Source organism: Alnus glutinosa, chromosome 2 (assembly GCF_958979055.1).
Source record: "Alnus glutinosa chromosome 2, dhAlnGlut1.1, whole genome shotgun sequence".
NCBI classification, from domain to species: Eukaryota; Viridiplantae; Streptophyta; class Magnoliopsida; order Fagales; family Betulaceae; genus Alnus; species Alnus glutinosa.
This window is the reverse complement of record NC_084887.1, coordinates 34,382,535-34,400,783: the sequence shown is the minus strand read 5'-3', so window position 1 is coordinate 34,400,783 and position 18,249 is coordinate 34,382,535. Positions and strand designations below refer to the sequence as shown.

General features: G+C 38.1%; 3 protein-coding genes across 4 annotated transcripts; all 3 read right to left on the bottom strand.

The window, feature by feature from the left end:
* Positions 1–574: 574 nt before the first annotated feature.
* On the bottom strand, positions 575–3,410 carry LOC133859699 (F-box/kelch-repeat protein At3g23880-like). 2 transcript variants are annotated; one of them, XR_009898791.1, is made up of 2 exons: positions 1,905–3,410; positions 575–786 (listed from the first exon to the last, which is right to left on the bottom strand). XR_009898791.1 is itself a non-coding variant. In XM_062295207.1 (1 exon), the coding sequence occupies exon 1, from the start codon at positions 3,181–3,183 to the stop codon at positions 2,017–2,019; it is 1,167 nt and encodes a 388-aa protein (XP_062151191.1). In that variant the 5' UTR covers positions 3,184–3,409; the 3' UTR covers positions 1,710–2,016. The 2 variants fall into 2 exon arrangements, 1 of the variants encoding a protein (XP_062151191.1); XM_062295207.1 differs by lacking the exon at positions 575–786 and having other exon boundaries at positions 1,710–3,409.
* A 628-nt stretch (positions 3,411–4,038) lies between these two features.
* Positions 4,039–14,256, bottom strand: LOC133859698 (granule-bound starch synthase 2, chloroplastic/amyloplastic). The gene is made up of 8 exons (XM_062295206.1): positions 13,453–14,256; positions 11,621–12,170; positions 9,182–9,246; positions 8,880–8,957; positions 8,670–8,780; positions 8,115–8,159; positions 6,533–6,706; positions 4,039–5,312 (listed from the first exon to the last, which is right to left on the bottom strand). Exons 1-8 carry the CDS (start codon positions 13,834–13,836, stop codon positions 4,356–4,358), a joined length of 2,364 nt encoding a protein of 787 aa, XP_062151190.1. The 5' UTR covers positions 13,837–14,256; the 3' UTR covers positions 4,039–4,355.
* An 892-nt stretch (positions 14,257–15,148) lies between these two features.
* Positions 15,149–17,935, bottom strand: LOC133861367 (pentatricopeptide repeat-containing protein At5g39680). Its single transcript, XM_062297150.1, has 2 exons — positions 15,463–17,935; positions 15,149–15,351 (listed from the first exon to the last, which is right to left on the bottom strand). Exon 1 carries the CDS (start codon positions 17,873–17,875, stop codon positions 15,743–15,745), a length of 2,133 nt encoding a protein of 710 aa, XP_062153134.1. The 5' UTR covers positions 17,876–17,935; the 3' UTR covers positions 15,149–15,351; positions 15,463–15,742.
* Positions 17,936–18,249: the final 314 nt, after the last annotated feature.

Sequence of the window (18,249 nt, the reverse complement as noted above, 5' to 3'; positions counted from 1 at the left end):
TGTGGCCAGGAAGTAATGCGTGAGAAAAATCTGGACCAAAATACTGTGAGAAGAAGAATTAAGAGAATGGAAAAGAGAAGCTCGTGTAGAGAGACATAAACAAGTCTGTCCTTTCCGACAGTATGCCCTGTGTTTGTTTGCTCTCTACTACAGCCCTCTACTTGGCATCAAACATCAACCTCAACAATTGGTATCAGGGCAATTTATAGAAACCAATACACTGATAACTGCGCAGCTCATGATTTATGGCTAAAGGAAGTCCATACCATAGGAAATCCGTTGATTTGATGCGCCATGTGGAAAAAATCTCAGAGACTGACACAGTGACACTGACAGAGTCCACTGGCACTGAGAGCTCAACAAACTCAATTATAATCACCAAAAGTTAAATCCTCGTGTACACAATCTTCACCAAACAAACTGTAATGTTCTTACTCTCAGTGAGCAACACTAATAATGACCCCTGTTAGGAAACCTCATAGTAAAGTAAAAAAAAACTATGTTATCAGATTATTAAAAGTGATTTCAAAATCCAAAATAAACTTGAATTCAAATACACTTTTGCCATTCCATAAAAATGGAATGAATGATGGGTACATCCCCCTGTTCTTAATTCTGTCATGAATTTAAAACCAGCTTCTGTTCAGTGTAGGTGCACACTAACCAGTCTGGTCATCTGTCATTACAATTTGTATTGACAGACAGAACCCGACTTCAAAATGGAAAACAGGCCTTGATAGCTTGACTTTATAAAATGATGCTTTCCTTGACTTCATTCTGTCTCTCCTAAAACCAACAACCAAAGGGTGCTCAAATGATCAAATCGACTGTGTTTTAACACTAAAAAAACATGTCACTTTAACTCTTTAGAACCTCAACAAGAGAGGAAAAACAATCTCTGGACAAGTGTTCTCTCTGAACAATTTGATATTACAACAAGCACTATAATAAATCAATCAAAATGGAATAATACTTTTTTACAATATAAACCCATTAATTGGTCCAAGTCCTAAAGGGAAAAGGCAAAAAAAAAAAAAAATGGGGCCACTGCCGCACTAGTTTAAAGCAAGACCAAAAATATGATAGCTAAATCTTAAATTGCATAAAATACTTATAATGCTACTGGTTGCGGTTGAGCCTTTGTATAGGAAACTCCACTTTCCTGATCAAAGTGATCTGGTAATGAATCGAGAAGAACACCAAAACAGCCCCTAGAACGAAAGTTTCATAGGAAGTGGAAGACTGGGAAAATTTCATACATTGGCATTACCATGGAGGATTTATGAACTACCCCAACTAGTTGGATCAAAGGTGGTTCGTATGGAGTTGGATTTTATGATAGTGATCCAATGTGTAAGATAACCATTCAAGATTACTGAAGTTATAAGCCAATTCTGACTGCTTCAATCAAAAGTTCAGCAGTCCTGCATTCCAAAGATAAGCAGCGCATTCTTACTGCTGAGTGCTTGTAACAAGTAGTGTCCCTTATGCCTAAACGAATCTATACTTAAGGTCCATCATGGAATTGGCACCTGCTGAACTTCACATAATCTATGAAATGTAATTGCTACCTTTGAAATTTAAACCAAATTTACAAGCACCAGCATCATCTCCTTTTGCGGAAATGAAGATGCGGATATTGGAAATCCATGAATTACCTAAATGTAAGGTTCAATTAACATTTTACAGTAACCACATAGACAAAATCATATCACAGTGATATAAAATTGATAAATAAATTTTCATCCTTCTAACAAATAACATGTGTAGAATTAACCACAAGCATTTCAATTGAAAGCCAGCAGAAAGTATTTGTTAATGCGTCAAAGCACTCAACAGATAGTGTACATAGGCACAAAAGGCAAGCAATAAGTATAATAAAATGTAACAGCAAAACCTCTCACCTTCATCATAATTCCAGAAACTCCAAATCCTAGGTTATGGACATCTGAGATTAATCAGAAACAGTATCACTGAAATGGTGTGGAATCTTGTTGTTGTGCCCCAAGAGAGGATTCATAACCATCTCCTGAATTGTCTTGTTGCTGATAGTGTTGATGAAGCACATTCCCCTGATCTGTTTAGTAAAACTAGGGTCTCCGTGAAACTAACAACCTGAAAGGAGTTTCCATAAATTCGAAGATCCCTTTGTTCTGGTTTTTTTGGGTCAAAAAATTCTAACCATCCATTTCCATTTCTTAGTAGAACCAAACCATCCTCTCGAAGTTCTAACAGATTGCTAAGCTGTGGACGGGGTCCGATTTTGAATAGTTTAGACCAAGACCCTTTCACACCACACTCGTTCATCACCCATATATCATACCATTTACTCTCCCCACCATGATACACAGAAACCAAAGCTACAAAGTCATTGATAACAGCAATAGCCTCAAAAAGAGAAGGCCTTTCAGATAAGGGAGGCAACAGTGTCTCTTGGAACACCTCGTTGCTCATATCAAAGGAAAGCAACAATCGGTGGTCCCTGTTACGACGCTCACAAGCCCACCAATGATGAACCCCATTTGAGTATGAGGGGAAACGAGGGGAACTAACACGATAAGCTGGATTAAGAGACGGATTAATCACTCTCCAAGAATCAGTACTCAGGCTGTACACCTCAACTTCGCATTTCAAATTATCGAAGTTGAGAATCCTTACCACCTTGTAGTCATTAGTCTTGGGATCAAAACCGAAGCCAAAAGTGAAAGCAAAGGAATTGGGGACCTCAGGCGGGCGGTGGATTATAGGGAGCGGCTTTGATTCTCTGGTGGCGGGGTTCCATAACACTAGCCCATTGCTACGGTCGCGATCGTCATCGTCGTCGCGATCCTCGAACCCACCAAGGAGACAAAGGATTCCATTGCAGGGACCGAAGACTGCAAGGTCGTCAATGTCCTGAGGAAAGAATTGTGATATATCAACGTACCTGGACACCTCTAGGGTCTCATAAGCGCGGAGGGAGACCCATGGGGTTCGGGTAATCTCGTGCTCGCACGTAAGGAAGACCCCACGGCCGGGATTGTGGGAAGTTGCCGCCCAAGTGAGGTGCTTGGTGATGAAATCAGGGTTTGTGATGAGAGCGTACCAGGATTTACATACGCACTTGAATCGCACCAGGCATTTCACGGGCAGCCTCGACAGGATTTCCATTAGCACATCTTCTGGGAGATCCCTGCTCGACATTTTTGCCTTCTTTTTCTTTCTTTCTTTCTTTTGCCCTCTCTGAGCTGAATCAATATTAGTTCCTTCATTTTACCCTTTTGGGCCTTTTTTATATATATGCTCAAGTGATAAAGGTCCTACCCAGGCACCACCTCAATCATACCTGTAGAGCCCTCGACGTTTTTATGATCGACTTAACGGTGCTTGCTAATTTATGGAAGGTTTGCTGTAAATTTTATTATGGATTTAGCTTTGGTATCTCGTTCTCTTTGTAAACGGTCCAATTTATTATAATCTCTTGAAAATTTTGAAATTATTTCTAAACCGTTTGAAAAAAAAAAAAAAAAAAAATACCAACACCCAAAGTCAAATTCATTGTGTTCCTTCGCCAAATCTAAATAAATAATCCATACTTTATTATTATTATTATTATTGTTATTTTTAAATTTGAAAAATTCTATATACTACACATTTATCCTATTAAGTTGACATGATAAGATGTAGTAGCTATTGGATCAACTCTTGTTAAAAAATATATATATATATATCCAATGACTATTATACCCTATTAAATCAGCATAAATGTGTAGTATATAATTTTACTCTATACATTAGCCTTCAAAATATTTACATAGGTGAATGAAACCGGGATTTCTTGTAATTTTTTGTTCGAATTCGAATAAGGAATAAGAGAAAAGGTGTGTAAGTTTCAGAATGTCCAAATAAAGTCCCCCAAGATGCGGAGCCCACCTATTTGGACACGTCAAGACCCACTCTTCTCTCATCCAAGGGACCTAGATCCTAGATAATGACCACCCTTATTCGTTTTTCCCTTAAATTTTTTTGGTAAATCGTTGTCCCCATAACTACGAAAAGTAACATAATGTCAGCCTTTGCATTTGGCCATTATTCATCCCATCTTTTACCAACAAGAAACATTGAATTTCACTTCCTTTGGTTACACATTAATTGTAGTCAAGGTAAAAAATAGAAGGTCAAGTGGCCCATATAATCCACGCAAGGGAACTCCTTGGCCAGTCCCAAAAACGGTAACAAAGAATATCTTCCAACGATATTTACGCCCAAAACAATTCACAGTTTCTTTTCCAAGCACCGACGAGCCCCAGATGCGTGAGCCGACTTCGATAGAGCTTGCAAGAAGTTAAAATTGTAAATGTCAAAATACAAAACACTCACCATTGGTACTTGGCAGCAACAAGGACCTCCTCGTAATTGTGAGCAGCATTGTCCCAACTCAGGTCTTGCATCATCCCTCGTCTCTGGAGTCCTTCCCAACTCTGCTTGTAGTCTCGGTATGTGTATAAGCAGTTTCCTAATGCATGTATTAGCCTACTTGCATCAGCACTGTCAAATGTCCACCCAAGCCCTGACTCATTGAATGGATCAAAAGGTTGCACGGTATCTCTCAGCCCACCAACAGCATGCACAACTGGAACTGTCCCATAGTTCATAGCATACAGTTGGTTCAGTCCACAAGGCTCAAATCTTGATGGCATGAGCAAAATATCTGAACCAGCAGTTATCCGGTGAGCCGTCTTCACAGAAAAACCGACCCAGCCCCTGATTTTGTCTTGGTGTTGGTTCTCAAACTGCCTGAGCATCTGCTCCAGGTCAGGTCTGCCAGTGCCCAACATGATTAGTTGCACGTCCTGATCCATCATCCATGGGATTGCCTCAGCTATTAGATCAACACCTTTCTGGTGATCCAGTCTCCCAATGAAACCGATCACCGGGACATCCTCCCGGATGGGCAGACCAAGCTCCTTCTGTAAGGCAGCCTTGCACTGAGGCTTGCCAGTTTTAAGTGTTTCAAGGGAGTAGTTTGTGTAACCATCTGATGTCAAGTGAACATCACATTGTGGGTTCCAGTCTTTTGTATCAATCCCATTCACAATACCCCTAAATTTCCAGTCATTCTCGTTTATGATACCATGCAAACCCCAACCACCTTCAGGAGTTTTAAGCTCCCAGGAGTATCCATGGCTAACAGTAACCACGCGGTCTGCTGTCTTTAAACCAGCTGCAAAGATATTGAAGTGCTCACCTCCTACAGGATCATAAAATTTAAAAAGATTCCTGTAGTGTTCCGGCAGATCGACATAGGTGAAATCATCAATAGGCCCCCGGCCCTGGATAAAATATGAAATTCAACACAATTGGTGAAAGTTCCAATTTACCATCTATAAAAAGTAATCTGGATTCAAGAAAATATATTTGAACTTTTATTGTACAACTATAATTTGGATTTTGATAAGGATGCTAGACATTATTAGTAATATTACGAATGCAATCAACCTGAGAACCAGAATAACTGAGTCATCTTTCCATCTCACAAAGTAGTTCTGGCTCGATTGTGTGCAATCCACCCACTCTGGGGGATCAACTTAGGCTTTTACATGTAGTGTAAGATGCAACAGAATGACTCAACTTTATGGGATGATTAAACTTCTTCAGTTTTTTCATTAAATTTCATGAGATATTGCCTTTTCAACCAGATTTTGAATAGCTCCAACAAGATTAGCAAAGCCTTCAGCAGTTCTACTGCCTATGTTTCAAGGGTATCAGATATGAAATGTTACAAATGTAGTAGCCCTTGGTTCAAGTACACAACTACTGGATATCTAGTTCCTAGTTACAATGCAAAGTTTAAATTAATTATCAAAATAACATGATACTCTTTTGCTCGGAATTTGGGGAGGGGGGGAGGGGGGTTGGTTACTGAAATCATTAAAAACTTGATGGTTAGCAATGTGTAAATATAGATGCAGATTATAAAAGTTATTAAGTATATATAGTATAAAAGGAACAGTAATTATGATTGCCCTGTCTGCTCAAAATAACATTATGCATTCTTATCAAAGGTAGTGTTTCCAGTAACCAATGTTGAAGCAGAACATAATAGCATTACTGACTACTTTGAAACAGATACATGCAAACCCTTGACAATATTGTCTTTGCATGCACAAACAAAGGTAAGTGCCAATGTCCACGACTAAAGCCTTTTTTATTTTATTTTTTATTAGTTTTTGTAAATTTTAGTACTCAAGATGAAAATTGGATTGTAGGCAAGCAGGTTCTTTTATGGGCGTTGTAGGCCTCGCCAATTTGCCACAAAGAACAAATAACTTGGCATAAATATAAGACTTTTTCATTTAGGCAATGCCAAGGCATCTTTGAAAATCACTGTAAGCACGATGTTGACGTTCAAGTCATCAATGCAAAGTAAAATGTGTTGTATGAGATACAATAAAGTTAAGCTGCTCAATGTAAATAATATAAAAAGCTTTTTCAAAGTACAGAGCTTGTATATCATATGATTCCAAACGAGTATATTAAACAGAGAACAAACCTGGTGAGCTATGTTATGAATTACAAGGATGGATCTCGTATATTGCATTAAACCATTGTCCCGATAGTACGCCTTCAGATACACTGGCAACAATGCTGTATGCCAATCGTTTGCAATGAAAGCCAAATTTCCATCTCCATAGCAGACACCACCACATGGAACATACCAAGGAACCTGATAATCACCAAAATTTCTACTTTATTACAAATGGATGACTTTCTACCAGCAATGCAGCTCTAAAAAACTGCCACTGGGACATAGATACGAAGCCACTCTTGTATGCAAGAGCCATCTATTGCCATTCACTTTTGGTGGTGCATGCCATTTCTCCAAATTTTGCTTCTAATCAGTAATTCATAAACAACACTCTACATTCTTTGTATTTTATGTAGGGAAAACTGCAAAATCAGTCACTGTAGTTTACCTGATGTACAATTAACTCCTTGTGGTATGAAAATGAACTCAAATGTCCCTGGGGTATGCTAAAAATACAAATCAGTCTCTGTAGTCAAATTCCGTCAAACACTTTACGGATTCCGTTAGTGTGTCACGTCAGCGCCAATAAAATAACAACACGTGTCACTGTTATATATATATATATAAAATAAAAAAAATAATAATAAAAAAAAAAAACTAAAAAGTCAAAAAAATAATTTTTTTTAAGAAAAACCCAAGGGGTGGCTTGGCAACCATCCAGAACCCATGCGGCCACCCCCGACCACCTCTGGGGTGGTTCGCGGGCCACCCCAGTGTCGAGGGTGGCTGCCGAGCCACCCCTTAAGTTCTTCTTCTTCTTCTTCTTCTTTTTAATTAATTTTTTTTTATTTTTTAATTCCTTTAACTTTTTATTTTTAAGTATTTTTTATATATATTTATATTTTTTTTATTAACAATGACACATATCGTCATTTTATTGGCACTGACGTGGCACAACAACGGAATCTATCAAGTGTTTTGACGAAATTTGACTGCAGAGACTAATTTGTATTTTTGGCATACTTCATGGACCTCTGAGTTCATTTTGATACCACATGGAGTTAATTGTAAATCAGGTAAACTACGGGGATTGATTTTGCATTTTTCCTTTTTATGTATCTCAACATTCACATAATTATGATGTAAAATGGTAGGGAACATGTCATGCAGACTATACATATGGCTTACAACAGAGTAGCCACAGTGTGAATGACTGCTATATGGGGTAGCAGCAGCTGTTTCTAGCAGTTGTCAGCAACACATGCAGACATTGAGGATCATCACCAGATCAAATCACATGAGGTTTTCCATAGCACAACCTAGAAGATGATAAACCCATAGCAGAACTTATAAATCATGAAAGATTGAATAATTTGTTCTCTTTGCTTCCAAAGTGAAGAATGGTGGTTTAGATACGGAATAAGTAATTTTCTAATCTAACATCTTTCACTTGTATGTATCTCTATAAGTGCCAAATATGCATTGTATAAAGTAAACTTAAGATATGCTATGCTATAAATTCTGAAAAGAAAATTGCCAGAACACAACTTTAATGGGAAAAAAAAAATCATTAATCATGCCATTCAGGGGTTGCCTAAAAATATACCTCAACAGCTGCCTTGCAAAATAATACCATGCGTTTTAAAATATCCTGCACCGTAAGAAAGCAAAAGGCTCAGAATGCTAACAAATGACAATAGAAGGATTGTATTTCCCAGAAAAGATATGAACAATGTAAATTGTTTATTAATTGAACTGCTATTTCACACACTATGGGGAGGCGCATTCCTAATGTTAAAGAAAGAAATACAAGAAACCATTTTTGGTGAGATGATAAAATGAGAATTCTTAGTTTGTAGTTTTAGATGATCAATCTTAAATGGCATGGTAGTATGTAAATTGTTTATTAATTGGATTGCTATTTCACACACTATGGGGAGGCACACTCCTAATGTTAAAGAAAGAAATACAAGAAACCATTTTTGGTGAGATGATAAAATGAGCATTCTTAGTTTGTAGTTTTAGATGATCAATCTTAAATGGCATGGTAGTACAAATTATCTGATATAGAAGATACCAAGAATAATAAGCCCATCAATTAAACTCTGAGCATCCCTTCTGAGAGTAATTGAAGCTAAAATTATAAGAGATGATAGCATACCATTCGATTTCCTCCATATATATTATGCTCCAAATGGCGAAACATAGGACTCTCAATGAAGACAAAGTCCACACCATCGATATAGGCTTGAAAGTAATTAACTTCCATATCCTGCAAGCTCAAAAGTAGAATTGCACCATGACAAATTGTTTGAGATTCACACTCGGAATGGGAAATAAATTACAGCTAAGCATTGCAGCTGTTGCATACCTGCCGATCCACCTTATAAATCCTCCGAATTCCTGTATTTTGGGGTTCAGCATAATTCCCATACATCGGTGCTACTACCTAAGTGAGGAAGAAACAACAAAAGGGAGAGGATAGAACATAATACATTCATTTGCAATCAAACCAATAAACTCATAGGCTTTTAATGGCCCTGGTTATACATTGAGGAAATCTGTTAAAAAAAAAAAACATTTGTTGCAACACATCCCAGATCCCGTATAAAATTAACCATAAGGCAAAACTCCCATTTTCAGTTAATTACATAGAACCTACAACAATTTTACCATAACCCGATGTCCACGCCGAGCCAAAGCCTTTGGCAAAGAACCAGCAACATCTCCTAGCCCACCTATCAAAACTCGTTAATCAGCCTTTGGGTCACATACAAAAGGAAGGATAAAGACATACAGACACACACATGCACAAAAAGAAGTTTGTTGGAAAGAAAAAATGCAAGTGGGTAGAAGTGGATCATTATAAAGCTGATAATGTAACAAGAAAACAAAGATAACAAGGAGACTTGTATTTTCATGGATAATGTATAAATTGGATTTCCCAGCGTGTGAGACACCCATCCAGTAGTTGAACCTATTGAACAAATGGTATTTGGCCCCTAGATCAACCTGTTACAGAGGCTGGGTAACCAGGAAATAGATAAACGGATAGGTCAATCACTAAAACAAGGAAGTGATTAATACACAATATTACTAAGAATGAAATAACACATGTACATGTAACGCAAAAGAATGCATGACAATGAGACTGTATGTCTTCTCCCACCCCCTTCCCCCCTTGGGTTAAAAAATCACGATCTCCCTTTTGAGCCCTGTGAAGTGTTTAGTTTAGCAAAATGTGAGGTAATACAACCAACTTATACTGAGTTAAATCATACAATTCTAGACTGCATTAACTACTTTTTTTTTTTATAAGTAAAATATATTGAAAAGGCGCAAAGGGGCGCAACCCAAAGTACACAGGATGTATGCAAGGAACCCCTAATGTAAAGAACATAGAGAACATCTATCTAATAAATCAAAATAGGAACATTCATGCATTAACTTAATTCTATCTCTCCACATAAACAACATTTGAAGCATCTTTCTCTTTAGATTCGACAAACCATTCTCACAATCTTCAAAACAGCGTGCATTCTGTTCCCTCCAAATGCACCACATCAAACACAACGGAGCCATGCGCCAAATCTATATCGAAGTCCGATTACCCTTCTGGCCCCTCCAACTCCCCAGCATGTCTTTCACCGACCCCGGCATTACCCACTCCACCCCAAACAATTGCAGAAGCGCCCTCCACAATTCAGTAGCCACCATACAATGCAGAAACAAATGATCAATGGATTCTCCAGCGATCTTACACATAGAGCACCAATCCATCACGATAATGTTTCTCTTTCGAAGATTATTCAAAGTTAAAGATTTCCCTAAAGTTGCGTCCAAACAAAGAAAGCCACTCTCGAGGGAACATTAACTTTCCAAATACTTTTCCACGGAAATGAAGACTGAGTAGGACTAGACAACAACTTATAGTAGGACTTTACCTCAAAAGATTTCTTTCGCACTGGCACCCAACACAACTTATCCTCTCCCTCGGTGCTAACTTTGAGGGTGTACAACATCCCAAAAAACCTACTAACCGCTTCGACCTCCCAATCATGAACTGAACGAGAAAACATAATATTCCATAAGATGGTGCCATTTTGTCTCTGCATAATTTCCTCCACCCAAGCATCCTTTCTTCTAGCAATAAGGAACAAATCTGGAAAGAGGATCTTCAAAGGAATTTCCCCACACCATACATCATGCCAAAACAGAACTTTCGAACCATTCCCGATCTCATATCTCACATGCGCAGCAAAAGCATCCCATCCCCTCCTAATACTTTTCCACACGCCAAACCCATAAGAACCCCCAACCTCCTTAGAACACCAACCACCCCTCAAACTACCATATTTGACATCCACCACCTTTCTCCAAAAAGCATCTCTCTCCATAGCATATCTCCATAACCATTTACCCATCAAGGCTTTGTTGAACATAACCAAATTTCTCACTCCTAGCCCCCCCAAAGCTTTAGAAGAACAAATCGTACGCCAATTAACCAAATGAAATTTAAATTCATCTCCAACACCACCCCAAAGGAAATCTCTCTGAAGTTTCTCCAAACAATTTGCCACTCCCACAGGAATAGGGAAAAGAGATAGAAAGTACGTAGGTAAGCTTGAGAGAGACTGCATTAACTACTTAGATGAGTTCACTGACATTTACCAAGTTACCCCTGAGTTAGCACAACAAATTGTCCAGTAAAAGACTCCCAATGGTTGATTATCAAGTGACTCAGTAACATGCTCCACTGACATGCTGGTCTTGAGTTGACAACTATACATGTGTATTTCTAATTTCTTCCCCACATCGATTTCAATTTTTCAAAACAAGCAATATAATTATGACAAACAATTACATCAAACTTTCATACAAAACAGATATTTTTTCTGTAACTGTCTTATAGTATGTAGATATGAATAATGCTCAAGTTTAGAATTGCAAAAAAGGACAAGCACACAAATATCGAATGAAATCTTTTCCAATTTTTCTTTCTTTTGGTTTTTGGACAGCCATTTCAAAAGATTAGTTGTAAGGTTCAACCCACATATCAAAGGAAATTCTTCTCAATAAAGATTATAGCTAGAAAAGATCATAACACAGTACCTGTTTTAGACCATGGAGCACACTCAGCAGCTACCAATATAATATTCATAACATTGGCCCCAGCCAAAGGAGGGGGTTTGACGTCTTCAGTCACAGGATCATTTGCCTTACCATCCACTGTCAAACTTGTTTTATTTGAAATTTCATTATTTTCATCTGCTACACTGGAAGTCTCAGAGCCAGAGGAACTCGAAAGAAAAGAAGGCAGCCCATCTGACCAAACTTTTTTTGAATTAAAGTCTTTTAATTGTTTGGTGGTGTCTTCATCAGAGGAAGTTTTACTGAGAAGTGCCACTTCTCCAGATTCTTTTTTAACTTCATCAAAACCACTACTATCTGAATCTAGAGTTTCTGGCACCTCATCTACAGCCAAAGGGGCATAGCTGCTGGAAGCAATACTGCTATTATGGTCATCAACAGTACGGTCACTGGCTGAAGCAAGATCCAGATTTGGAGAAGATTTGCCCCTTTCTTCATAAGAAACTTCATTATCCTCTTGATTTATAATGCTACTTTTTATAGATGAAACCAGTTTCCTTCTTTCAGCGATCTGCAGTAAACCAAAAAAAAAAATGGATAAGAGCATTCAATTTTTGAGATAAAAGAAAATAAAGCAGATGAGAAAATTATAGTTCTTTAAAAATTTAGATTTGTTGCAATAGATTATTAACAAGACTAGAGGTGGAAAAAAGATAAACCACATAAATGTAAAGCATGTTTTTTTATAGTACTCCATATTTTTTAATGTACAAACATGGTTTTCACCATACTAAAACATTTCAAAACTGACCTAGGTTTTTCTTTCTAGTTAGGTGATTCCTTTTGTATACTTCTTGTGTACTTAGGGGTGCCTTATGCTTTCAATAAGATTGCTTTATTCCTTATAAAATAAAATAAAATAAAAAACTGAATTCGGTTTTAAAGGGTTCTTTTTATAGGTTTTTGAGTCCTATCTCACATATATTTATGATTCTAAACCATTTTGTCGAAAAGTAAATTGTGTGAGTTTAAACAATTGATATACAACGTAAAGAGCAACTTTGGCTATGATATGTAGAAACAACTTGCTTTCTCTAAATGATTTTCCAAATGTACGGTCTTCTTGATTTAAAGTACTCCAAAATTCTCCATGTCACATAAACAGAAGCCAAAAGGTCTCTATAAGAATGAGGATGCATGAATTAAACTTTGACAAAGCTACTACAGACACAATAACAGTTCTGAGAAGTTCCAAAAAAAATGAGGGCCGGATTTTGTCTGAACAATTGAGGCAATACCACAATACCTCAAGGCAATAACTTCATGACATGATTGCTTCAAGTATATAAATGCAGATAATTGGATCTCATACCACGACAGTAATTAACCTGCCAACTTGACTAACTTTCATAATCTTTTGGGAATTTATTTCTCGTATTATAATTATTTGTAGACTGATATATTAGCACAAAAGCCTTAGAAAGCAAATACCGCTTTCAGCTTCCTGAAACGAAAAGTGTATGCAAAAACTGAACTAAAGGGCAGCTCACATTATCTAATTATTTTTCCCCCCCTAAAAGAGGCCCGCTAAATGACATGTGGCACAGTAAGACCCAAAAAGTATCTTATTGAGCGTGATATATAACGGTTAATTGGCTCCCATTTTTCTTTTAGACGACAACACATTGTAATGAAACCAATAACTTGAGCGATCTACAAAAAAAAGAAAAAAAAAAAAAGAAACCAATAACAACTTCCAAACCAAGCGAGACTAGATTTCAGAATTAAAATCTTAAGCAAGATAAATAATTACCATATGTATGTATGTGTACACACACACACACAAAGAATACCTGTTGAAGTAGGTCCCTTTGCATAGCAAGAACCTTCTTGCTCTTTTCGATCGTGGCCTCAAGCGCATCCTCCACATCATCGCCGCCATCCTCACCTACCACAAAGCCCCCGCCCGTCGCCTTCGGACGCGTAATTCTCCGTTGCTGTCCTCTGCTGCATCCACCTATCAGTCTATCACAGCTTAATGATAAACTGGCATAATTTTCTCCCGCAGCTTTCGAATACCCAAATGATAAACCGGTATTTCCAGAAGAATCAAGCGGCTTTCTCGGCCGGTATGCGAAGAACAGGAACCTGGGTCGGCGAGAGTTTGCACTGTGAAGAAGCATGGAGCTGTCTGACTTTGTCTCAATGGTAAAAGGGAGAGATCCCATAGATGCCATTGTATGTGTTCGAGGTTTCGCCTCAGAGAACTGGCAGTAATTAATATGCTTCACAACAAGTTAGTGATTATTTTAGCGGAAAATAAGGGACGCCCAGTTGAGGAAACTGAGAGAGGTAGAAACCCAGCTGCGTAGAAAATGATTGGAATTATAAGGGGAAGACAGGGAGGGATTGAGAACTGAATTTTGTGACTGAGAACGCAGGAGAAGAAGAGGAAATGGACGAAGTTGGAACAAGAAAATCCCTACAGAAGGTCGTTGAAATGGGTGCCGCAGAATACGGAACTACGGAAGCGTATTTAGGTTCAAATTGGCTGAGAATTTGGGAGCATAAGAACAGTTGTTGCATCAGAGATTCTGTCCATTCTATCTGCTGACCACATATCCTCTACAGAGTAGACAGTGCCTCTGCCAGAACTTGGCTCTGTGGGCCCTCTCTATCTTAGGATTTAGGAAGGCCCTCTTGATTTTTTTATTATTTTTTTTTGGTTTCAAAGATTAGATTATTTTATAAAGGAAAATCACCAATTATTGGTAAGATAATTGACACCTATAAGGCTATAATCCTGTATCTCATCTTATTTTAAATGAATTTAAAACGTGGAGGCAGAGTCGTGACCGTCCAGGTCAGCGTCAGTTCACAGGAAATAATTGGTATTTTTTAATATCTTTTTGAGGAGCCACTTTCTTTTTCCACGAATTTAAAACGTGTAAAGTTCTGATGGATCAATAAGAAAAGTTAAAGCCTATCATGGTCAGTTGATTCAGTTCATAGATTCTCGATTTCAATTTTTCCTACATGTCCAATTCATTGTGTTGTATGGTTACCCTTTTATTGTTCTCTTCTCTCTTTCCTATTTCCTGCCACAAGTGTTATTCTTTTGCTGGGATGCTGCTTTAGGCAGGTACACAAATTCTTTCCTGCCACAAGTTTAAAAATTTACGATCTAGGGTTCTAATCTTTATTTCACTTTCATTTACCTCCCTGTCGGTTTAAATTTTTCGTTAACTTAAACTGCTAACATGTAAAATGTCCATTATACCACCAAAAGATTACAACTTAAATAAAAATGTATGACCCACAGAGTGGCCGTGGGTCACTCAAGTCCCACTACTATACCGTGAGTTTTTTTATTCTCAATTTTTTATTTTACAAATGAGATATTCTGATTATTTTTGCTTCCTAACGAAATGATAAATGAAAGGGGTTCATAGATTATAACCTCACATTACAAATTTTTAAAGTTTAAGAGGGAGATTGAAAATCGTGTGAAAGTTCAAAAAATAAGTGAAGTGTTTTTTTTTTTTTTTTTTTTTTGTAGAAAATTAAAGCTGCTGTAGAGAAGCTACATATCCAAGCCGCAGGACTTAGAAAAAACCCTTCATCCATCTTACAAAAGGCAAAGAAGCCGAGCGCAAATTTGGATTCATCACATCATAAGATGTTCCCACTTGACCTTGCCTCAGGGCGGTAGCGGCCTAGTGAAGTTGACTCAGAAGGCCAGTGCTGGATTTCTGCAACATGAAAGGTAGAAACTAATTCAAAATAATTTTGCAACCATCAACAAAATGGAAACAGGAGCACAAACTCAAACAACACTTGAAGAAAGCATTTAAATTACTTACATGAGATCCCAGTGGCATGGGCCTCTCAAGGGCAAGCTCGATATTCTTCGGCATGCCCTCGATATTCTTTAGCAAACAAGGCTGACATGTAGAGAAAGATCTCTAGGGTCTGCAATAGGCAAATATCTCCGCCAGTCATCCATATAACAGGAAAGTCATCAAGATGTCACTGATACAAACTTCTCAAAAACTAGCTTGCAAGGAGAAGGTGCCCAACAGCTTATATATACATTATTAAGATTGCACTTAAGTCATATAGGACACTTAAAGATCGTAACAGTCACCAGTAATCTGCACAAGAACAGCAACCATCCTGAAAATGATGAAAACGGTTGGCGTCTCTAACAATTATCACCCTGTTTGTGACCTTCGAAATTAATTTGGCGGCACTATGGCAATCATCACACATCCTAAGGTTCTTAATTACACGTATGGGTGCTTCTGAAGGTGTTTTCATGAGGCCATATGCTATGGCCAACTTCTCACTGTGATAACTAAGACAATCTTCTTTCTGCTCATCCTCCATGTCATGCAGTACCGAAGCAATATTAGGCAAATACCCCAATGGTTTAATCTTGGCCAGCAATTCCCCTACCTTCTCATATATCTGACTAGACTCTGGGTGTTTGTTGTCTTCTGAAACAAAGACATGGGTAACATTCCTGATCTCTAACCAGCTCACTCCAGGTTCTTTCTTAATGTTTCTTTCTCTCATCAATTTCCGAATCTTCACAACTCCATCCCATCTCCTTTCCTTAGCATACATATTTGACAACAATACATATGTTCCCGCATCATGAGGGTCCCTGAGCATGACTGATTCTGCAACCTGCTTCCCTAAACCATAATTCCGATGGACATGACAAGCATTAAGCAAAGTACGCCATGCAATGACATCCCACTTTACTGGTGCAGATCTCATAAAATTCTTAGCTTCATCAAGTAGTCCAGCCCTGCTCAGAAGCCCAACAATACAGGTATAGTGCTCCAGTCCAGGTTCAATGCCCATTTGTTTCATTAGTTGATTCAAATAGTATAATCCTTCTCGCACCAGACCCAAATGGGCACAAGCAGCTAAAACCCCAACAAAAGTTACGTAGTTAGGATTCACTCCTGCAGCCAACATGTCTTGAAACACAATTAGAGCTTCTTTACCAAGCCCATGGTGGGAATGACCAGATATCATTGCGTTCCAGGTAACAGAGTCTCGGTATATCATATCAGTGAAGACTTTATTTGCTGCTTTGATGTTGCCAGCCTTGGAATACATTATGACCAAAGCATTCCCGACAATGGTATGGTCCTTGAAACCTGACTTCTCAACACGTGCATGTAATTGATCTCCCAGTCTCAGTGCAGACAAACCTGCACTCGAGTTCAGCAAAACAGCAAAAGTGTATTCATTAGGCATTATATCTTCAACTTCCATTGTTGAAAGTAGATGTAGTGCTTCCTCAAAGTAACCATTTTGGAAGTAAGCAGCCATGAGTGCTGTCCATGTGACCACATTCCTATTTTGCAAACTATCAAAAACTTTCCTTGCATTCAGAATGTTACCACATTTTCCATACATATCGATAATGGCACTACTAACAAAGACATCACACTCAAGGTCACTCTTCAACATCTGACCATGAACGTGCATACCTAACTTCAAATCTTTAAGACGAGCGCTAAGGCCAAAAAGGGTAAGATAAGTGACATTATCCCAGGCGTTACATTCACCTACCATCCTACCCAAAACTTCTAAAGCTTCCCTCAGATACCCAAGTTCCATAAGTCCATTCATGACTGAATTATAAGAAAAAACATTGTATCCAGGCAATGTATTCAAAACCTGCATAGCGCCTTCCACATCCGAACACCTCGAATACATGTGAACAAGTGCATTCTTCACATACTGGTGAAACACCAATCCAGACTTCAACACGTACCCATGACATTGCTTGCCCTCTTCAACCCTTCCACTAACAGAACAAGAAGAAAGAGCAATAGCAAGTGCATATTTGTTCGGACGTAAATTATCCACTGAAACCATTTTCTTAAATAGCCCAAGAACTTCCAAAGCCAACCCATTTTGTAAGTACCCCGCCATCAATGCGCTCCACGAAACTATATTTCTTTCACTCATTTGATCAAACAGTTGGCGGGCAATAGATATTTCATCACATTTCGCGTACATATTAATCAGTGAGTTTGTTTGAAACACGTCGCAGTTTTTGGAGGCTTGATTACTTGTGATCAAGTGGGCATGGATTACTTTTCCTATTTTTAAGTTTTTAGTCTCACCTGATTTTTTCAAGAGCTTAATAGGGTCAGTAGGATGAGAGGAGGGTCTATGACTTGGTTTGAAAAGAAATGGCAGGTGCTGGAGAGGCGCGTGACAGCTCGTTGGCGGTCTTGGAGTGGGCATTGCTTCGGCTCTGATTTTGCAAATCAAATCTCCTAATTTGGTTAATAAAATAAGTTGGGCCTATCCCTCGTCCCTATGCAACAAGAATGCCTTGAAATAGCCTCAATACTTTATAGGTATCTTTCATATTTTCTTTATTTCCTCTTGAAGAAATTCAGGATTGAGAAAATTAGGAAATTAATTTAATTCATTATTTTTTTTTTTTTTTTAACAATGTTGGAACTTCTTCATTAATAGAATAAAATTGATCCTCAAAAAATGATCTAGGGACAAGAATTGTCCCCAAGTAGTGCATGCAAAATACAATGAGGTATATCCTCAAACCAAACTAAATCTACAACCTTACTAGATGCCTCTTTTGCTAAACAATGGGC

Bases quoted from the DNA above. Each gene is read 5' to 3' on its own strand.
- LOC133859699 (XM_062295207.1), bottom strand. From the start codon at position 3,183: ATGTCGAGCAGGGATCTCCCAGAAGATGTGCTAATGGAAATCCTGTCG.
- LOC133859698 (XM_062295206.1), bottom strand. From the start codon at position 13,836: ATGGCATCTATGGGATCTCTCCCTTTTACCATTGAGACAAAGTCAGAC. The intron at 8,958-9,181 runs GTAAAATTGTTG...TTCCTCACTTAG, and splicing joins GGCGTGGACATCGGGTTATG to GTAGTAGCACCGATGTATGG. The intron at 8,160-8,669 runs GTATGCTATCAT...CTTACGGTGCAG, and splicing joins TATATGGAGGAAATCGAATG to GATATTTTAAAACGCATGGT.
- LOC133861367 (XM_062297150.1), bottom strand. From the start codon at position 17,875: ATGCCCACTCCAAGACCGCCAACGAGCTGTCACGCGCCTCTCCAGCAC.